The 22,375-nt window shown below is 39.4% G+C and overlaps 1 protein-coding gene across 3 annotated transcripts in view; it reads right to left on the bottom strand.

The window, feature by feature from the left end:
- Positions 1 to 3,751: 3,751 nt before the first annotated feature.
- Positions 3,752 to 22,375, bottom strand: part of cfap61 (cilia and flagella associated protein 61) — a 132,126-nt gene continuing 113,502 nt past the window's right edge. For 2 of the 3 annotated variants that reach the window (XM_008109085.3, XM_062977911.1), the window contains 2 exons: positions 10,973 to 11,063; positions 3,752 to 5,785 (listed from right to left, as the gene is read on the bottom strand). In XM_008109085.3, the coding sequence (XP_008107292.2) occupies positions 5,585 to 5,785; positions 10,973 to 11,063 (292 nt within the window). In that variant the 3' untranslated portion in view covers positions 3,752 to 5,584. Of the gene's footprint in view, positions 5,786 to 10,972; positions 11,064 to 14,920; positions 15,046 to 22,375 lie in introns of all 3 variants that reach the window. The other variant, XM_062977912.1, reaches the window with a different exon arrangement.

The raw sequence follows: 22,375 nt of genomic DNA, 5'->3' as shown, positions 1-22,375 counted from the left end.
TAAGCCCCACTCCGCCTCTTCTGGCTGCTGTGGCCACCTATTGCCATAGTCTATCCTGGCCCTATGTCTATCCTTACCTTTTGGCCCTATGATATGCTGTATAAGTTTTATCTATCCCATAACATGGAACATGTCAACCGCACCCAAATACTGATCCCCATCCCTGGATGAAATGTTCTCACTATAACTATGTCTATTTTAACTGAATTGTTTTGCCTTGCTATGATTTTGTTTATTATGTTTGTTAAGTTGTTGTGTGTTGTTTTTGACAACTGTTTTGCATACATGTTGGAAACTGCCCTGAGTCCTCTCGAGGAGATAGAGTGGTATATAAACAAAGTTGTTTTTTTATTATTATTATTATTATTATTATTATTATTATTATTATTATTATTAGGCCGGGCTGTGGCGCAGGCTGGTTAGCAGCCAGCTGCAACAAATCACTCTGACCAAGAGGTCATGAGTTCGAGGCCAGCCCGTGCCTGCATCTATCTCTGTCTCTGTTCTATGTTATGGCATTGAATGTTTGCCTTATGTGTGTGCAATGTGATCCGCCCTGAGTCCCCTTCGGGGTGAGAAGGGCGGAATATAAATACTGTAAATAAATAAATAAATAAATATTAACATACTGGAGGGGGGCGGGGCGGGGATGACTGATGTGGGATGATAGGAGTTGTAGTTCACCCACATCAAGAGAGCACTGTGAACCCTACCAACGATGGATCTGGAACTAACTACGTGTGACCCTGGGCCGGAAGAGTGGCCAAGTGGCCTTAAAAATTGAGCCCCCCCCCCCCCCACAAATGGCAGAAGGAGCGTGCTTTTGTAGAGAGCCAGAGGGAAAACTTGCAACACACGCACCCACTCACCCTCGCTTTTTTTTTTTTTTTGGTGTGTTCCTCCTCTCTCCTCCTCCCCGCACTCCCCATTTCTTTTGTGCGTGTAATTATTTAAACGGGAGATCCATGGCAGCTTTATGCTAATCGCGCTGAACAAAAGCAGGAGGGCCGGGCGCGTGGATTCAGGCCGGGCGCCGAGCGGAGAAAAGAGGCAGAAGCCGGGAGGGAAGGGGGCGGCGGGGGGGGGGGGGGCTGTGTTCGCGTGCCCCTCGCGTGCCCCTCGGGCAGACACAACAATCGCTAATCCCTGCCAACACAAAGGAAGGCGGCCCTCCCTCCTGAAGCCCGGGTCAGGGCCGACACACACACACACACACACACACCCTTCGCTCTGTTTACCAATTCTGTCGCCTCAAAATGCTGTGGGATCCTAGGAGTTGGGAGTGCCACTCCAGCTGGAGCTTCACAAAGTCTTTCGCATTCCTAGGCCAAGGATGCTGCAGCCTGGCCTCCTCAAACGACAACTATAGTGTAGATCCATGGTACCAAACCATGTTGATTCTACAGTGTAGACGCACTCGCCCTTCTCGCTATCAGCAGGCCCTTGCCAAGAAATGGCAGACGAGGGACCAGTCCGGGGGCTTCATTCCACTAGAGTTTGGATCCACTTTAGGGAGGGCCTTTAAACAGCTTAGCCAGACAGGTCTTGGGCCTCACCAAATTCTGCAGGAGGCAGAAACTGGATTTAAAGTGGATAAATGCTCAAGTGCGATGAGGCCCCCAGATCCATGTTCCAAGCGTGGTTCTGTTCTGGCCATGTCTGGCTTCCACTTAGCCCATTTAGGTCAGTGGTTCTCAATCTGTGGACTGCAGCCCAGCAGTGGGCCGCACGAACAAAAATCTGGTCCGTGAACCTCCTTCCTTTTATTTCTACTCTTTTCTGCAGAGCTGACCACATAAGCTCTAGATTATTATTCCTGCCTGAGAGAATCCTTTGTTGGGAGGTGTTAGCTGGCCCTGATTTTTTTCTTGTCTGGAATTCCCCTGTCTTCTGAGTGCTGAAATTGTCCACATGCTTATGGATTTCAAAGGCTTCTCTGTGTAGAAAGGAGGAAACAATGAAAATGAACAAAATCTGGCTACCAAAATCTAATATCAAGGCAGTAAAGAACCACACTAAAAAAAACAGGGGAATTCCAGACAGGTTATCTGGGCGAGAAAAGGGCAGTCCCAAGTCTTCTCTGTGTTGAACAGGAAATAGAAGGGTGTATGTATGTATGTATATGTGTGTGTGTGTTGGATAGCATAGGAAAGGGTTAACACCCCTGTGGTGTTTGTTTTGCTGTCTGTGCCCCTGTTCAGATGATTTCGCCTCACTTTCTGTCCCTGATAATTGGGTTTTGAAAAATGTGGCTTGTTGTGGAAAGGAGGATTGGGGATAGAGCTTCAGTGGAGACACTTTTCCCCCATGATAACTCTTCCAGGAGTGAATTTATCCCCTGAGTTTGTAGACTTCTCTCACTTCCTGCTGTCTCATTCCCCCTTCTTAACATAGCAGTGCTATTATGGTTCACTGATGGGGATTGCCCCTATTCCCTCTGCACTTGCTCACACCTTGCTTTAAATGTTGTTGGACTCCAACTCCCAGAATCCATGGGCATTGGACATTTTGGTAGTGGTTTTTGAGAGCTGAAGTGGCAAGGAACATACAATAATATAAATTATTGTAAGCAAATTTAAACAATTGGCATGCTGCAAGTTCTTACAAGAGACCCCATGGTTGAGAACAATGTACGAGGGTTGAATGAAAAGTAACGCCTCCACCTTCGTTACTTCGGTTTGGATAGGAATATTTTAATAAATCAAACACAGAAATAATCCTTAGAATGTGCTCTTTAACTACCACTATTCACTTTTCCACATAATCACCAGACAATTGGATACCTTTCTGCCAATGATGAACAAGTTTTCTGAAGCAGTCACAGAAGAAGTCAACACTGTTTCCGAACCAGCATCTCACAGTACCCATCATGCACAGATCTTCTGATAGCCAAGCAAAGCAATAATGTGACCCACACGTTCTTGTGAAATGCTGATTATGCTTGAAATTTCTCTCTGAGTGATACGACGATCGTCCTGAATCAAACTGTCAACCTTTTGCTTGTGAAACTCGGTGGTTGTTGTCACAGGACGTCTAACTCTTTGTTTGTCACACAAGCCAGATGTTCCCACCTCAACATCTTTAAATTTACTTCCCCAATGATGCGCAGTACTCACATCAACACAATCACCATAAACAGCTTACATTCTCTGATGAATCTCCTTTGGGGTGACACCTTCTGTTGTCAATAATTCAGTGACTGCACATTGCTTAAGTCGCATTGACTGACCATCTGAGCAGGGTTCCATACTTTGCACTTTAAGAAGACAACCGCTCAATGCTAAGGCTTCCCACCAAATGGATCTGTAGAGGAGAGTCTACTGAACAAGCCAGTACCTGCCACATACCAGTACTGCCACCTGTTGAGGAGTTACGAAGGTGGAGGCATTACTTTTCATTCAACCCTCATATGAGCATTCTGTTTACATAGCAGGAGCTTCTGCTCTGATGGATACCCAAATTTTTACTGGGGAAGTCAGCAAAGCAAAGTGGGGAAGGTAACAAGGGTTAAAAATCAGACTCTCTTAAGACATGGCATGGGCAAATTTCGGCCCTCCAGGTGTTTTGAACTTCAATTCCCACAATTCCTAACTGCCAGTAGGAAGTTTGCCTGTGCATGTTCTATATCTTCAGACAGTGGAAAACTGCATAGGTGACACCCACACCCACATATGGCACCTAAGTGATTTGCCCCAGAATTCTTATCGTTGTGGCTGATAGGAGCTGGAGCACAACAACATCAGGAGAGTCACACAGTCCCACTTCTCTTTAATGTCAACAGATTTTAAGAAATGACTAAATATACAGGACTACTATAAAGACTTTGTTATCACATATCTTGAAACCTCAAACATTTGAGATTGTAGCAAAGTATCCAACCTTCACTCATCCAACGTTCCGTATTATCCAATGCAGTATGTCTGCTGCCCAGGTCCTCTAGGCAGCAACATGAAGCGGATCAACACACCCAACAAGAACACAAGTGCAGCCACGCTTCCAAACAAGTGGCAAACTTGTTGTAAAACATGATGTTTTGATGCTTAATTTGTAAAATCATAACATAATTTGACATTTAATAGGATTTTCCTGATCCCTCATTATCCAACATTTTCACTTATCCAACATTCTGCCAGCCCATTTATGTTAGATAAGCGAGACTCTACTGTAATTCAAAGCTTTTCTGGTAGTAGTATAATATAATTTAACTTATCCAAATACTCATATACTTCTTTCTATCTCATTTTTCACTTAGTTCTCCTGCACATACCATGCATTAGAACAGGCATGGGCAAACCTTGGCCCTCCAGGTGTTTTGGGCTTCCAACTCCCACAATCCCTGATAGTCTTCCAGCTTTTAGGAATTGTGGGAGTTGAAGTCCAAAACACCTGGAGGGCCAAAGTTTGCCCATGCTTGTATTATAATCAATCTAAACAAATGTAACAAACATCAAGAAACCTTAGTGGTGCAATCCAGTAACTACTGACATATGAATAAGTTACTATTCTCAATAGGACTTGGTTCTAAGCTGAAACATATAGGATTGTAATCTTTAGGAGAAAGGAAATTGTGAAAATAGGAAAGAAATGTTATGGTAGGCGTTTGGCCTTGTAGTCCCAACCTTCTTCTTTCAACAATTGCCAGTTAGTATGATGCCCCTCTCAAATTATAACTATGTCAGAAATAAAGGTGTCTATTTAAAAGTGTGTATTTTATTGTGGTACTCTTCTACGACCAATATTTTATATCCTCAAATTTACTATTTGGAATAAAGAGAAGCAGTCCAATTTCATTTGACAGATTTCATTTGCTTTACTTTCCCGCCTTGGGTGACTTTTCTGTTTTATTGATTGGGCCAATAGCAAACAACCTTCAATGGGCCAAGCTGCAATTGGTCAATGGGTTGCTGAGATGCCTCTGGAAAGGGAGTTAACCCCACAGCTGCTGGGTCACTAGCCAGCACATTAGAGAATTGACCTCCCTCCCACTACAATGTACCTTCTGTCCAGGAAGACAGAGAGATACAAAGTTCGCATTTGGAATGAACAATTAAAAAGCTAAAATGCAGTATGCAAATATCACCAGCCATCTGTCAGGCTCTGCTTGGGAGGGAGTCCCTGGCACAGAGCTGCTCAGGCGACTTCAGGGCTTAAAGGCAGCAAAACTCAGGAAGCTGAGTCAGTGCAGTGAAACGGAGTTCCTGCAATATTAACGCGAGTCACTGACATGGAGACAAAGGCCCTTGATCAGAATTTTGCTGGTTTCAGATCAGATAAACGGGAGCAAAGAATAATTGCCTTACAATTAAATATATATATCTTTAATGGATAGCTTTCAGAAAATTTTGCACTCTAGGAATTGTTTTGAATGTCACTTAACTGCATTGGTTTTTGTTTTATTTTTTGAGACAGCTTTCCTGATTTATAAGATTAGCATTATGCTCCACCTACTGGGGTGTTTCAAAAAGACACGTTTTCACTTGAGCAGTCAGGAAAAATTAGACCCGAATAATATGCCATCATGCCCCCTTCTCACCTCCAGAACTGACTTTCTAGATGAAAAAAAGCCATATCCATTAAGCAATTCCTAAACTATGCCTGGCCAAGCAAACATTGGCAGGTGATAAAAGTTATAGTCCAAATAACTAAGAATGCTTTTCTCCACCAGTCTTTTGTGGATCGAATTTTTAAAGGTCCGTTTGAGATAAGTCTTTGGCCTCTCATATAATGAAAGCTCCCCTTCCACCACTTGGCGAACGAGTTCTTCCATGGAAGGAATATCTTCTTCCTGTCAGCAACAAATGACAAAAGAAATAGGTGATAAGAGAAGAATAGACTTGATTAGAGCACCTAGAGAGGTGTCACCATCTTCTGCCACTTCAATAAAAGTAATGCACAAAGGATTCCGGAATAGCTCCCAAATAAATACATTGAGCACACGCAATGGACAAAATGCTGCACCAGAAAGAGGATTCAAATCTAAGACAAAAGTCAAACTAGGATTTATTGCTTTGTGTCTTTAGCCACAGGCTATCTGTTAAGCCTCCCTTTCACCTTCCCTTATCCCCAAGGCCCTGACAGCTAATACGGAGAGGCAGCTGCTCGCCACATTCCCTGGAAGGGAGGGAGGGAGGGAGGGAGGCAAGAGATCGTTCAAGTGTTTCTACCAGTGTGATACTAGCATTTGTGTTGGCAGAGCATATTTGCTAACAAAGTGTTAGGATGCCTGGCACCAGGAAAGTAGGAAATGTACCACACAGAACCCATAATGACAGTGTCCAAGGGCAATTTCATTTTCGTCAAAACACAAAATGTGAATCAGTCTATAATGTGAGTAGAAAATAAGCAGTGGCAAAAACCCTTTCTTTCCTCTCTTTGTTCTTTTCCTGGCAGCAACATTTATAGTTTAATCTTGGTAAAGAGACCTATCTTTGTAAAGCATAACTGCATAACTGAATATGTTGATACTAAAAAACCATTTAAACTCCTAAACATAACAAATATTGTTTGTCTTTCAAAGTGTATCCTGTCTTAACAACATCAACACAGGCAGCTCAGATATACTTGGGGTTCTACTCTCAAAAAGGTCGCAACTTAGGGCCTCATCACACTTGAGCATTTCTCCACTTTCTGCCTCCTTCAGAATTCTGGGGTTTGTAGTTTGGTGAAGCCCAGGACTTGTCTGGCTGAGCTATTTAAAGGCCCCTCCCTAAAGTGGATTTAAAGTGGACCCAAATTCTACTGTGATGAAGCCCTATAAGAATGCTGATCGTATGTGTGGCTGTGCATTCAGATATATAACACTCATATGATCAGAATTCTTTAAGAACATCCAAATAAGTGAAGAGCTGCAGCACAATTGACCATGTTGGAGAAGCAGAGAGTTTGATCCAAAGGGATTCCAGCAATTATACCTTAAGTTATACCTTAAGTATGACCTCTATCTGGCTGGGCCTCATTTGCCACTAAAATCGAAAAACCCATAGTCTGCCTTAAAGTGGTTCAGGACAACAGCCAAAATGTTCAGTTTGGGGTTCAAGATCATACTGGAGAGAACAAACAGTGAAAGAGTTGTGTGCAAAATTCTTTACAAAGGAATAGGATAGTGACTGCGCTGAGTGTCCCTCAATATCCTTGTATTGACAGGGGCTTCTTCCCATCAGACTCTGTGAAAGGCTCTTACATAAGCTTGACCCTTAGATATGGGAAAGGCAGGCTGAGAAAACCAGAAGAGCTAAAGTCAGGTGGCATGAAATCGTCTACAGAATAAAAAGACAAAGGCTAAGAGGCATTAAGCTAGGAAAAATACTTCAACACAAGCACCCGCACACACATATATAATTCCTTTTGACAGGGACAACAGCACGATATGCAAAACCATTGTTAGATATTTTCTTGTAATCCAGAAAGGAGAACATGTGATTATTTAAATTAGTATAAATGTGAAATAAAGCACAAACAAGAAATTGGAAAGTTTATTTGCTTGGACTGTCATTCCAAGAATTCCCTGGGGGTTTCATGAAGTCCAGAAAGTAATGGTTTTTTTAGGCGGTGAGATAAACCTACAACTTTGTAAGTAAATAAAGCAGGTTTTGTTATAGAAATACAAGCAGAAGACACTTACCACATTTTAACTTGTGGATAGATTCACACCACCATTGATTTAAGCAGACTAACCATCAAGCAACATGATTTGTCACACGGTTACTGTAAACTGATGTGCGGTGCTATTATTAGCACTAAACACAAAGGTTATTGGAGGATTAAAACAAATGAATGATTCTGTCTACTAATAATTGAAGTTATCCTCTGCAAAACTGCATTGTTTGTTTATTGAATGAGACATATTCTATTTAATTTTTGGAATGGTATTCCAGTCAATGTCTGTGTATGGCTGTGCAAGCTGGACAGCGAAAAGAGATGACATGAAAAAAATGCAGTAAATGAATTTGAAATGTGGTGCCAGAGGAGAATTCTATTGATACCATGAAGTGCACAAAAGTCAAATGAATAGGCCCTAGAGCAAATCAGGCCTGAATTTTCCCTAGAAGCCAACGGAGGCTCTCAAACTTTGGACATAACACAAGATGATGTGATTCACTGGAAAGATAATGAAGCTTAGCTAAGTGGAAAGCACTAGAAAAAGAGGAAGACAACACGACAGGTACAGTGATTTGATTGTGAGCTTGTAAGACCTGAGGATAGCAACTGTAATGATATATCCAAACAGGGAAGAGCAGCATGTTGTGCAGTACATTCTGCATTATAGCACTACAAATTGAAGGGTGGAATAATCTGGTTTAACATATAGTAACATATATAAACATTTAAAATGGGAAGCCAGCATGCTAGGGAGAAAGTGTTTTTTCTGCCATCCTAAATTTTCTGTCAAGTGAATCACAAAGTTAAATCAAGAAGTGGAAGGTGGAAAGGTGATTGATACTCCAATATCTGCAAAGTTTTGACCTTGTCCCATATCTTCATAAGAGGCTTGCAGAATGTGAATACTGAGAACATAAAAATAAGCATGCAAGTAGTCAGTTGACTGAATACTTAACCTGAATTACCATGGCTTCGCCCACAAAAGAGCCAGATTCAGAGACGTCTCAAACGTCTCAAACATTCAGCATTTCTAGTTTGTGTGTATACATTTTTATGTGTAAAAGCTATCTGGTTTAGTTCAGTACTGGAGCAGGTCCTGAAAATACCATACTTTTCATCTTCCCTCCTAATCATCCTGCTTCTAAGAATGAAATAGTTTCCATTCCTCACCTATTTTTTCCATTAATTCCCTCCTTAAAATCTAGTTTCTCTTCAATTTAATCTGAACAGCCATAGCTTCACCAATTCTTCATAGTATGTTAACCTCACAACTCCTTCATTAAATTCTCTTTCATGTTCTTTAGGAGTGCTTCAAGCATGTACACTCACTACTTGATGGTTTCAGGGAGGACTTGCATGTGTGAATTAGCAAGCACAGCAATCTCCTGATACAAATCCTTTTCAATTGTGTAAATTTATAAATTTACAAGGTGTGCAGTTGTATTTATCCCAAAGAATAATCATCGTAGGTGATCACTTGTGGCCGAATATGATTGTCTTCCAAAGGTAGGGTCTTGGTGGTCGGTCCGTATCTATTCTGCACCCATATGTTCTTTCACATTGAGGACATATGTTTCTAGGTGGAAGGTGGTCGTGACAAAAGTTTGCTTGACGCATCTTCCTCTTGGAATGTTTCTTTCCTTTATCCTCTATTAATGCCTCTTCAAAATCCATAGCACCACTGATATCAACTGACCTCAATTTAGAACACTCAAGTGCCAGTGTTTCCCAGTTCTAAGTATTTATATCACTTTTTTTAGGTTAGCTTTCAGCCCATTCTAAAATCTCTTTTGCTGTCCACTAACATTCTGTTTTCCATTCTTGAGGTGAGAGTAAAGTAAGTGCTTTGAATATTTGTACAACTTGGTCAGTCCAGTGAAGTTGATGGAGGAGAATCATCTTTCAATGATGGTTTTTGCTTCTTCCAGAACACTGATGTTTGTCCACCTGTTTTCCCGAGAGATTTGCACTATTTTTTGAAGGCAACACTGATGAAATCTTTCCATAAGGCGAGAGTGAGGTATGTAGATGATCCATGTTTCACAGCGTACAGCAGAGTTGAAAGGGCAATAGTTTTATAACAAGCATCTTGGTATCTCTACAAATGTCCTGATCCGCAAACACTCTCTGCTTTATTTGAAAAAATGCTGCACTTGCAGAGTTCAGATGGTGTTGTATTTCAGCGCTGATGAATATTGAAACAATATTGAAAAGAGGTCTATACAATTAAGGAAAGTGTAGGAAAAGTGGATAGGAAAGAAGTCTGTAGTATTTGAGATCTTCCAATTCAACTGCCTGGCAGTAGATTCAAGAGAGATAAAAGAGAAATTTTCTTTTACAACGTATTATTATTATTTATGGAATTCAGAAATCAGATATGGAGATGGCTATTACTTATTAAACATTATGGCTGTTTGGATCATAATGAACCAGGATCCTGTATAGCTCATTGTTGCACAGTAAATGGTAATCACAGGTAACTGAAATCCAAGAGTCTGGCCTCAGATTAAGAAAGGATGGTGACTTAATAAATGTTGTGGAGCCAACACCTTTTCATTGTAAATATACTATTCAGGCAACTGAACCGATAGCTGATAAGTTGGGTATCACTGGATGGTCAATATAGAAATCAAATACACTACATAATGGGAGGTAGAACATGAAGAAGTTCCATTCAAGACCAGAGCAGGTTGCGACACTAATGGCTAATATTAAAAATGAGAGTAAATCTAAAGAAGAACATTTGGTTGTGATCAGTTTCTTCCAGGGAGCCCCCAGATGGCGTAGTGGACTAAGTGACTTGAAGGTTGGGTTGCTGACCTGAAAGCTGCCAGGTTCGAATCCCACCTGGGGAGAGTGCGGATGAGCTCCCTCTATCAGCTCCAGCTCCATGCGGGGACATGAGAGAAGCCTCCCACAAGGATGGTAAAAACATCAAAACATCCGGGCGTCCCCTGGGCAACGTCCTTGCAGACGGCCAATTCTCTCACTCCAGAAGCAACTCAAGTTGCTCCTGACACGGAAAAAAAAAAAAAGTTTCTTCCAGGATGCTACATAGTACTGGTACTGTTGAAAGCAGTGGGAAAAGAGAAGATGATCAGAGCAGATACTAATATGGTATCTTGGAAGTCTCTTATTCTTTAAGTTACCATTAGACAAAGCTGTCCAAATGAGAATATACAGATTTAAAAGTAAGTATAAATTATGTATAGTCTTTTATCAAGGTCTTGTCAGTAATGCTTGGGCACTTTACATTTGGACAAAGAAGAAAGAGAAAATGAAAATGCACTGGGAGATGAAAGCAAAATCCTAAAATGGCTAGCAAGGCTCAGTGTTCACATGATAAAATGCATTTGACAGCCCTTTTCTTTACCTCCACAGATGCTAGGATCTGGCGCAGTTCTTTCTTCAGATCAATAAAACGATCGTGAAAGATAGCCAGGGCCCAAGGTTCCTTGAAGTAGCTGGTTAAAAAAAAAAGAAATTTAGTTACCCAGTGAGCCTCTCATTAGCCACTAATAAAGTGTTTACCTGCTTTTTTGCTTTTATAAATTACAGTTCTGGACCCATCAGGATAGTTTGTTCATAAAATGCCTCCCATAACAACATGGTCAATCAATTCTTTTAATGGATGTTCCTGATGTACAGCCAGCTTCAGTAATTACATTTAAAGTGGCTTAATTCAGAGCTGTGGCAAGAGCCAGTGAAGAATCCTGATTTTATCAGAATTTAAAAGCCTGAAGACCTGTGAGGAACCGTGTCTCCATTATCTGTCCTCGTTTGAGAAAAGCAGATGGCAGGATTAACTGAACTCCTGCATAAACAAATTACATTTGTGTAGACAATGACACAAGTGTTGTTCATCATTAAGGTTACTGGATTAATAAAGGCCAGAAAAACAGGCCATAACTGTGTTGCAATATGTTCCTTGCACTAGTGCATTGAAGCTAAATTGAATTTGTCATACAAGGAAATTCTCGATGTTTATGTTCCTACAATAAAGAACAGGAACAAAACCTGTTTTCTGTGCAAATAAATATTTAAGTAAGTCACCTAGACCCTTGGAGGCAAGGCAGGAGGCATATTTGAATACACATTAAAACACTCAACCATAGGGGGAGGTGGGGAAATATAAAAAAACCTCTCTTCTCAGATTCTATTCTACAACCATAGGAAAAATATAAATAAACTAATGGTATACAACAAGGTGCCACAACTTAAAGGGAAAATTACTAAAACTGCAGCATTTGACAGCCAGTTTACACATTTTCCCTATTTCACACATCCATAGTCAGCTTCACAACAAAGAGCCATCTAACCTGCACCAGAAGTAGATGTTGTAATTTTATGCTACTCAAACCTTGAGAAGTAATTGTTGAGTGGGATGCAAAAAATTGTCTTTAGTTTGAGGCAGATGACTCAGACAATTTGTTCATGAAAAGCATAACTGCATGATAAAGAGTGAGGGTTGTCAAGTGAATCTTTTCTTTGTAATTTAGTGATGTGTAGTTTATAGCGTGGTATATTTGCACTATGTGTAACAGAAATGGAAATGAGATCTCTGTTTCCATACTTTCACACTTTTCTATGTAGTTTCTATGAAAAGATGAGGAAAATGTATGGAACGTAAACCTTGTTCTTATATCCAGCATTGAACACTCTGCATGAGCCTCAATTTATGTCTACATTTATGGAAGATTATTTTTAAATATAGACAAATGCTAATTTCCAGGAGAGAGTCATACTTAATAACACTGGGGTTATTAAGTATGACAGAATTTCATGTTTGTGGAAAAGATAAACTCAAGAGGTCTCTCTCAATCCAGCAATAGTTCAAAAAAAGAAGAAAAGATGAGATGAGATGTAAACAATGGATGAAAAATGTGTCGTGGCTGGAATCGCTGGGTTGCTGTGAGTTTTCCGGGCTGTATGGCCATGTTCCAGAAACCCAGATGTGGGCAAAACATCAGGAGATAATGCTTCTGTAACATGGCCATACAGCCCAGAAAACTCAAAGCAACCCAATGGGTGAAAACATTGTTGTTGTTGTTGTTGTTGTTGTTGTTATTATTATTATTATTATTATTATTATTGACACAACAACATAGTATGACACAGCAAACAAGATATATATGCTGGATTTCGTATCACAAAATCACAAGTCGAACACTTCCCAAGTGTTTAGGACTGTGTGATGTATTTTCAGATGATGTGCACAGAACCCAGTAAGGTGGCCTTTTGCAGTTGACAGATCATAATTTTGTCAATTTTTATTGTTTCCAAATTCTGGCTGAGATCTCTTGGCACAGCACCCAGTGTGCCGATTACCATCGGGACCACCTGTACTGGTTTCTGCCAGAGTCTTTGCAATTCGATCTTGAGGTCCTGATAGCGGTTGAGTTTTTCCTGTTGTTTTTCATCAATCCAACTGTCACCTAGTATGACGACATCAATAATCCAAACTTTTTCTTTTCCACGACTGTGAGGTCTGGTGTGTTGTGTTCCAGAACGTTGTCAGTCTGGATCTGAAAGTCCCACAGTATCTTTGCATTCATTTTCCATTACCTTTGCAGGTTTTTGATCCCACCAGTTCTTTACTGCTGGGAGGTGGTACTTGTGGCATAAATTTCATTGAATCATTTGGGCCACATAGTTGTGCCTCTGTTTGTAGTCTGTCTGTGCAATTTTCTTACAGCAGCTGAGGATATGATCAATGGTTTCGTCAGCTTCCTTGCACAGTCTGCATTTTGGGTCATCTGCTGATTTTTCGATCCTGGCCTTAATTGCATTTGTTCTGATGGCTTGCTCCTGGGCTGCAAGAATCAGGCCTTCTGTCTCCTTCTTCAGGGTCCCATTCGTGAGCCAGAGCCAGGTCTTCTCCTTATCAGCTTTTCCTTCAATTTTGTCAAGGAACTTTCCATGCAATGCTTTGTTGTGCCAGCTGTCAGCTCTAGTTCGTAGTGCGGGTTTCTAGTACTGATTCTTTGTCTGTTGTGCTTTGAGGAGTTTCTGATTTTTGACTCCAATCAAAGCAGGTTCTTCACTTTGCTTTACATATTCTGCCAGGGCATGTTCTTCTTCTTTGACCATTTGTTTTACTTGTAAGAGTCCTCTGCCACCAGATCTCTTCTAGGCTGATATAGCCGATCAACATCACTGCAAGGGTGTAGTGAATGATGAATGGTCATGAGTTTTCTTGTTTTTCTGTCCAAATTGTCCGGTTCCACCTGTGTCCAGTTTATGATGCCAGCAGTATATCTTACGACAGGTATGGCCCAGGTGTTTATGGCCTTGATGGTGTTGCCTCCATTGAGCTTGCTTTTGAGACTTTTTCTGACCCTTTGTGTGTATTCTTTGCTGACCACAGTTTTCAAATGTTCATGCTTGATGCTGTCCAGCTGTAATATGCCCAGATATTTATAGGCCTCCGGCTGGTGACACTTTATCGTTTGGCCATTAGGCATATTATTCCCTCACTTTCAATGATTTTTCCTTTCTTCAATGCCATTGTCGAACATTTGTCCAAACCAAACTCCATGCTGATATCAGTGCTAAAAATTCGGACAGTGTTAGTTAGAGACTGGACTTCAGTTTCAGTTTTCCCATACAGCTTCAGGTCATCCATGTACATCAGATGTGAGATTTTGTGAGATTTCTTGGAGGTTTGATAGCCGAGGTTTGTTTTTTGTAAGATTGTTGACAGAGGGATCATCACCTTGTCATAGTGTGTGTGTGTGTGGGGGGGGGGGGGTTAACTGTTCCAATGATGCTGAGAGCTGTGCTAGCGGTAGTGTAACTACCGGCAGGTCCAACCAAGCTAGAGAGGTCTCAGCTGACGAGTGGAACTAAGAGCACCTAATCCATTAGCATTATGAAGAAACAAACCAAAACGAAGTCTATGCTGGCTTGGTCATCGCCCAGGATAAAAAGGACCATTGGATGCTGCTGATGCTGGGCATCCATCAACAAGTGGGCTACAGAATCAAAATACAAATGAACAGCCACAGAAGCGGCAGAAATATACAATGCCAGAAAACCGCCCAATTATTATTATTTATTATTATTATTATTATTATATTTTGTTTAGACAAAATTTAGTCTTATTTCTTTTGTAAGCACAGATCCATCACAGCTCCAATTCACGTACTAGATTTTAAAGGATACTTGACTTCTTGTTGGTGACTCTTGTTGGTGTTGTTAGGTTTTTAACAAGGATACAAGCACTCTCCGAGTTACTAACATCCAACTTACAAACAACTCATAGTTAAGAATGGGGACGAGACAACAGGAAATGAAAGAAATCCCTAGGAAGGGGACTTACTCTTACAGGAGTTACCACAAGGAAAAGTGGTCTCCAGTGAAGGTTTATCACCAATCCTTGTTTCCAAACAAGTCAAGTTTTTCAAAATCCAATTATCACAGGGACAGAAAGTGTGGTGAAATCTTCTTAACAGGGGGAAAGACAGAAAAACAAACACCATATGGGTGTTAAATCTTCCATATGCTACCCAAAGCTTTGTTTACACACACAATGTATATATACGTTTGTGTGTCTATGTATGTGTGTGTGTGTGTGTGTGTGTATGTATGTATGTGTGTGTGTGTGTGTGTGTGTGTATGTGTGTGTATATATATATATATATATATATATATATATATATATATATATACACACACATACACACACACATATCCGACACTACACTTTAAAAATGTACCTGTTCCAACTTACATAGCAATTCAACTAAAGAAACAAACCTACAGAATCTATCTTGTTCATAACTTCAGGACTGCCTATACTGTCATTTTAAATAATATAATCAATGACAGATCATTTGGCATCTTCTTTGAAGGCTATTTGCATTAGCTTTAAATTTGCTTTCCACATCCATACAATCCCTGTTGGTTCATTATTCTTATTCTTTGCTGTACAGAGGCAGCCAGGGAAAGCCTTGCCAGCTTAACTTCTCCCATTTGGAGTTCTGTGCCCATGGAAAGCCAAATGTGATTACAGCTCCTTACCAGGAAAAAACGGTTGGGGAGAAAAGAGGGGAGGAGTGGTTCCCTCTATACCAGTACTAATCAAAGTGCTGATCTGTGAAGCATTGGCTATTGGTCCCTGGCAAGTTTCCAGAAAAAAAACCCAACTATCATTAGTGGGCACAAATGGTTTTCGCTTTGAATGTATTTTAATCAGTTTTTATTGATTTTAACTGTGATTTTTAAAATACCACTGATATTTAATTCTGTTTTAATGCTTGTATGTTTGTAGATTTTAAATTGTATTGAAATGTTTTTAATGCAAGCCGTTTTGAGTCTCCTTTGTGGAGAGAAAAAGCAGGGTATAAATAAACAAAATAATAATAATAATAATAATAATAATAATAATAATAATAATAATAATAATAATAATGTTCTTATAATGAATCAGTGAAGGCTTAAAGGAATGTTATGAGCTTTTAAGTTCAAAAAATTAGAAAGACACACACACACACACACACACAGACGGATGTCCATATATTAGCCCCAAAGAACAGGTGATATACATCATTTGTACAAAGTTTCAAACAATATCTCAAACTATTGAAAAGTTTGCAAAAAATGTGCTCAACACTTGCTACTTTTGGATGCAGTGAGAAAACACAAGTGAATGAGGTTAAAAGTTATGACCCTTGGCTTAGGGACAAAAAGATTTCAGTGCTTGGGAAGATTTGCATCTTTAATTTTTGTGAACAATTTTTATATTGTTGCAACATTCCAGTGGTGATGGTTAAACAGTACATGACAATTAGGAGGGCATGCTCATGACTATCACAGTTTTTAAATTTTCAATGAAATCTTATTCGGTCCTTTCAAGAAATCTGGTGCCTTCTTATCAACTACTGAAATGGCCAGAATTCTCTTGGTTCTCTTGACAATAATATCAAGTTAATAAACACTAAAATACGCAAAAAGTTTTCTGCATATTTTATTGTTTATTAACATTGCTAGAGAAGAATATGGAAACATATGACAACAGCAGTAATATTTGTTTGCACAAAAATGGAAAAACTAAGTGACAGCAATGCAGACTGAACAGATTATGAAAAGACTATGCAGAAATTGACAAGTTAATAACTTCAATTGGAGAAAAGACTGGAAAAATTAAAGAATAATGGAATTTAGTGATTTATTTTGATAATAAAATGAGGGCTAGAAGTAATTCCAGGATTTTTAAATAAGTAGAATTGTATTACATGTAGACATAATGTTTAAAGTGGAATTAAGTTTCATCTAATATAAAACTCATTGATTTTCTTACAAAGGAGGTAGAATTAGTTCAAGAATTACCCCTGGAATCTTTCATATTGGAAGTGATAATTAACCCATTTTTAATTTAGTTAATTGTTGTGGATGCAGTAATAGTTTACCAAGTGGGGAATGGTGGGGAAGGGTTAGATAGAAATGTGAAATGTGTTTTATGTATCACATTTTTGTGTGTTTTGAATACCTTGTATGGCATTTTATATTGTAAAATATAATGTGAACATTTTTTAAAAAAATATATGCAATCCCTGCTCCCCCCACACACATTATATAGTACAACATGAATTTAAAAAAAAGAATGAAAAGGTGTGACATGAAGTAGGAAAAAAACTTAATAAATACAGAACTGAAAACACAATCTTTGGTGACTGATAAACCAACTGAGAGACAACCACATTATGTACTACAATAGCAAACTTTTTGTGCATAGTGATATTATTATTTGGTTTTTTTATTTACTTGCTCTGAATCTTTAAAAAGTCTTTATTATAACTATAGAAAGAACGTATTCCTAATTACTGGGGATAGTCAAGAGCCAGCTGACCCAACACTATGTTGGGGAAGCTGTGATGAGTCCAAATCCAGACGAGGACTGTTGGAAATTATTTAAGACTACTCTCACTCTGGCTTGACATTTGTGTCAGATTGGTGGCTATGTTTCTGAAACGGAGAGGATTTAACCTGGCAAAATACAATCCCCCCTCCATCCCATCTGTTCTCTGTCCTCTCTTTGGCTGTAGATCTTAGCCAGCAGAGCAGTTCTTCCAGCAGATCTCTGTGTTAATCTGGCAGAAGAGGATTCTGCTGGCAGAATTGTTTATTAGTGATTTCAGGAATTTTTAAAAAGAGGTTGGAATAGAAGGGAGCTTAAGGGGTGTTATTAGGTTCCATGACAGGAATTATCATACTTTATAAAGTAGGTGAACTTTTAAATGAAAAGGTGCAAAAAATCCCACCCCCTAACAACTTTGTAATACAGACATATTACAGCTAATATTGGTGAGCCTAATTATTTTCTGGTTTGAAAAGAAGGTTTGAAAGCTTTTTTGCCACTATGCCTATTTTGGAAATTAGGTTATAGCAACATTGGCAGAGATCCTGTATTGGGAGACATAAGTACAACTATTTATGCTTTCAGAGGTGTTTTGTTTTTGTAGATGTTACGTCCCCCTAAAAACCACTTTGTAAGTAACCAGGTTATCCTCCCACATGTCTATTTCTCTGTTGCTGGAGAATGAGGGGACATATCCAGCTGTATTTCTGAGGCTGAATGTGCCACAAAGGACATTATCTGCAGAGACCACCCAGGGATGCCTATTACACCAACTTGCAGGAAAATAGCAGGATGCATCTCCACTGCAGTCCCCATCAACAAGGAAATGACTGGTGTCTGTGGGGGGGGGGGAGTTCTGTTTGTTAGAAAGTGGATGGGAGTTTGGTTCTTGTATGGACAAAAGAGAACTCCAAACTCTGCAACAACACTCCACTACCACTGGGTTGCTGTGAGTTTTCCGGGCTGTATGGCCATGTTCTAGAAGCATTATCTCTTGACATTTCATCCACATCTATGGCAGGCATCTATGGCAGTTCTTGCTGCTACTCTTTCAATTCGTCCCCTGAAGTAACTGGTTCAAATCTGTCTCATGGAGTAATCAGCCCTGCTAACTTGGTATGAATCCAACCCACGGTTTTCTTTGTCATGGCCATTTGCTCTTGGTTGACCTTAAATCTTAGTCCTTTTAAAACATATTTGTAATCTAAATTAATTAATGCATTTTCAGTATAAGGAGGTTGTACAGCTGTCTTTTTTTAATAACTTCAGATTCTAATCCCCGGATTTCTTGGTAGTCTATCTGCTCATTAGGAGTGCAGTTATTCATTAAAAAGCCAGTAATGTAATACATAAAAATAAATCCCTAATGCTACCCAGTATTTCTTTGTTACTTATATTGAACTATTATATAAGGATAGTTTTAATAGTTTGATTCAAGGTTAGCATTTAATTCTAGCAGAAAAGGAAAGCTGTTAGGGCTTTCACGTATTCCTTTCTCTTTTATTCTGGCCTTCTTTTTCAAAAATGCACACCTATTTACCTCTAATTAGGGTGCAAAAGTGTACTGAGTGGCATTAAGCACATTCAGCCATGTTCACAGCCTCTTGTTTTCACAGAAAGGAATATTGATGGCAACCTTAAGGAAGTCTGCAGAGTGAACTAGCATCTTAAGGTGGAATTCTTTACAATACAAATACGTGCCCCGATAATGCTTTGGCACTACTAAATTCCACAGACCTCCATATTGTGTCTTGACTTTGTGTAAACAATGACCGTGATGTTTTGGACATCTGTTTTACATCTAATCATCATATTCAGCATTCATCCTGGGTTTAAGATAATCCCTGAATTGCAATGAGGGTCCTGTCTGTAGACTCTTTTAATGCATATATTTTAACAGTACTAGAAAAACAAAATGTAAGGCACTCAGTGCCCCCTCTCTGAAATATCTTTGCAACATTTTGTTCTGTAGTATTATAATTTCATATACTGCTGCCAGAAGTTACTCCCCTATTCATGATGTACTGTAAAAAGTAAGCATCATCAGCATGTTTTAAAGGGATGTTTGGAGTTTGAAGTATTACTGGCAACATACTGGAAGACTAATTTTCTCCTACATTTGAAAGAAGTGGGAGAACAAATGTGGCAAACTAGCTTAATAAATAAATGGATATGTTCTAGGCACCACTGAAGTAGGAAAGTATGGTCTACTGACTTTTTAAAAAAATAACATGATCTCCTTTCACTAATTTCTGAAAGAAGGTTAAATCTGATGAACATTTAAGGAAAAGGGGCTTCAATGTGATGCAGCAGTGAGAAAAAACAATGGGGTTTTGGGCATGATCAAAAGGAGTATAGTGTCTAGATCAAGGGAACTAACGGCATCTCTCTATTCTGCTTTGGTCAGACCTCATCTGGAATAACACTGTCCAATTCTGGACACCACATTTTAAAAGAGATATTGACAAGCTGGAAGGTGTCCAGAGAAGGGTGACTAAAATGATCAAAGGTCTAGAAACCATGCCCTATGAAGAGAGGCTTAAAGAGCTGGGTATGTTTAGCCTGGAGACAAGAAGGTTGAAGGGAAACATGATAGCCATGTTTAAATATGGGAAATAATGCCATAAGGAAGAGGGAACAGGCTTGCTTTTGCTGCCCTGGAAACTGGGACTCGGAGCAATGGGTTCAAATTACAGGAAAGGAGATTCCACTGGAATATTAGGAAGAACTTTCTGACCATAAGAGCTGTTTAACAGAGGAACTCTCAGAGTGTGGTGGAAGCTTCTTCCTTGGAGACTTTTAAACAAAGGTTGGGTGGCCATCTCTTGCGGGGGGGGGGGGGATACTTTATGCTTTTGCTGCTTGGCAGGGGGTTGGACTAGATTGCCCAACTGGTCTCTTCCAACTCTAGGATTCTATGAATGTGTTCTACCCCGGATATAGTTTGCTTGAAAATGTTTGAAATGGGACTGGAGGATTTTCCTTGCTATTACCATTTGTGTTAAAGGATTTTTGAATGGCAAAGCAATCTTATTTTCTATGCCTATCTGAAATAAGAGAGGTAGAAAAAAATTACCTCTCTCCATTTTCTGGAGTTTGCATTTTTGTTAGTGTATATTCTTCTTATAACTTGGGTGAGACTGATGAGATCAATGGGATGCAGCTCTTTCCACTGTCCCTCATTGGATTTGATGTGCAAACTTTCATCAACTTAGTTGCTCTTCTCTGAACATACTCTTGTTTGTCATTATCCTTCTTTAAAATGAATTACCTAAAATTGGGCGCACTACTCCCAAGTGTGGCATAACATTTCCCTTAATGCAAGACTGCCTAGCTTTCTTAATCTGCCACATCATGCTGCTTTGTAAAGGTCAAGTACTTATAGACAAATTATAGACTGTACAAGTAGAATCAATGGGTAATGGTTTTGCAAATGAAGCATGAAGAGAATAATTTTCTCCTATTCAATGAGGAAATAAATCTTCAGCAAGATTCAGTCTGAAGATGGAACAAGAAGAAATGGGACTACCATCAAGTACCATGTTTCCGCTCCTCTTCCTCTGATGACTGCATTCATGGAAAAGCACCACTAAAAATCCTGGACAAATGCATCCCTATAGCTTTTGGGTTGGTTATCTTTCCTAGTATCCTGTCCTACTTCTAAGGGCCTGAAGTAAGCTTGATGGGAATTGCTTGGCAATGTCAGGCTCTCCTGAAATACAGTCAGCCCATCACATTTGTGAGGTTAATGGGTCAGGACCACCATGAAGGTAAAAAAGGATGCTATTTTTTTTACCCCAGATGAAATCTCTCTAGGAATTTCTAGGTCTTCCAGCTTCCAAGCGTCCAAGGTAACTCTATGGAGGATCTAGAGCAGGGGTCCCCAAACTTTTTAAGCAGAGGGCCAGTCCACAATCCTTCAAACTGTTGAGGGGCCAAATTATCATTTGAAAAAAATACAAACAAATTCTGATGCACATGATACATGTCTTATTTGTAATGCAAAAACAACCACAACAAGAACAATGAAATAACAATAAAAGAGCAATACAATATTTTAAAATAAAAACAATTTTAACCAGCATACATTTATCAGGATTCCAATGGGAAGTGTGGGCCTGCTTATGGCCAATGAGATAGTCAAGTTAATTAGGATTGTTGTTGTTGTTGTTATGTGCCTTCAAGTCATTTCAGACTTTGGGCGAGCCTAAGTCTAAAATTTATGTATTTATTTACTATATTTATTTACTACATTTGTATCACACCCTTCTAACACCAAAGGTGACTCAGAGTGGCTTACAAATTATATGTACATACAATATTTTATATTGTTAGCATAGCACACTATTAGCATTATATATTACTATATTGAACTATACCACTACACTGTAATATTATTAGTAATATATAATAAATACTATTGTATGGTATTATTATTATTACTGTTACATTGTATTACATTATAATATTATTATCAATATTATATGTATATACAATATATTATATTATAAAACTGAGGGCGGGGGCCAGGTAAGTGACCTTGGAGGGCCGCATCCGGCCCCCGGGCCTTAGTTTGGGGACCCCTGATCTAGAGATTCACAGAGAGGATATTTTAAAAATCAAATTCACAAATAATCCAATCGGCAAAAGTCAAACCGCAAACGTGGAGGGATGACTGTATTATCATTTCCTTTCCATCTTTTATTCCAACAGTAGCTGTAACATTTCCAGGGCCCTGATCCTCAAGCAAGTTCCACTGGCAAGTTCCTGCTGAGTATCTACGAACTATTGGAGTAATACTTGTGTTTACACTTCAGTTCTCATTTTAGTACCTTTTTGGTTAACTTATTGTGTCTCTTCTGGTATGTTTTGAATTTCTGCTCGGCATTTGCACACATTTGCTACACCTTAACCTCC

Source organism: Anolis carolinensis, chromosome 4 (assembly GCF_035594765.1).
Source record: "Anolis carolinensis isolate JA03-04 chromosome 4, rAnoCar3.1.pri, whole genome shotgun sequence".
In the NCBI taxonomy this organism is placed as follows: domain Eukaryota; kingdom Metazoa; phylum Chordata; class Lepidosauria; order Squamata; family Dactyloidae; genus Anolis; species Anolis carolinensis.
The sequence above is the reverse complement of the archived record's forward strand: the minus strand, read 5'-3'. Positions and strand labels throughout refer to the sequence as shown.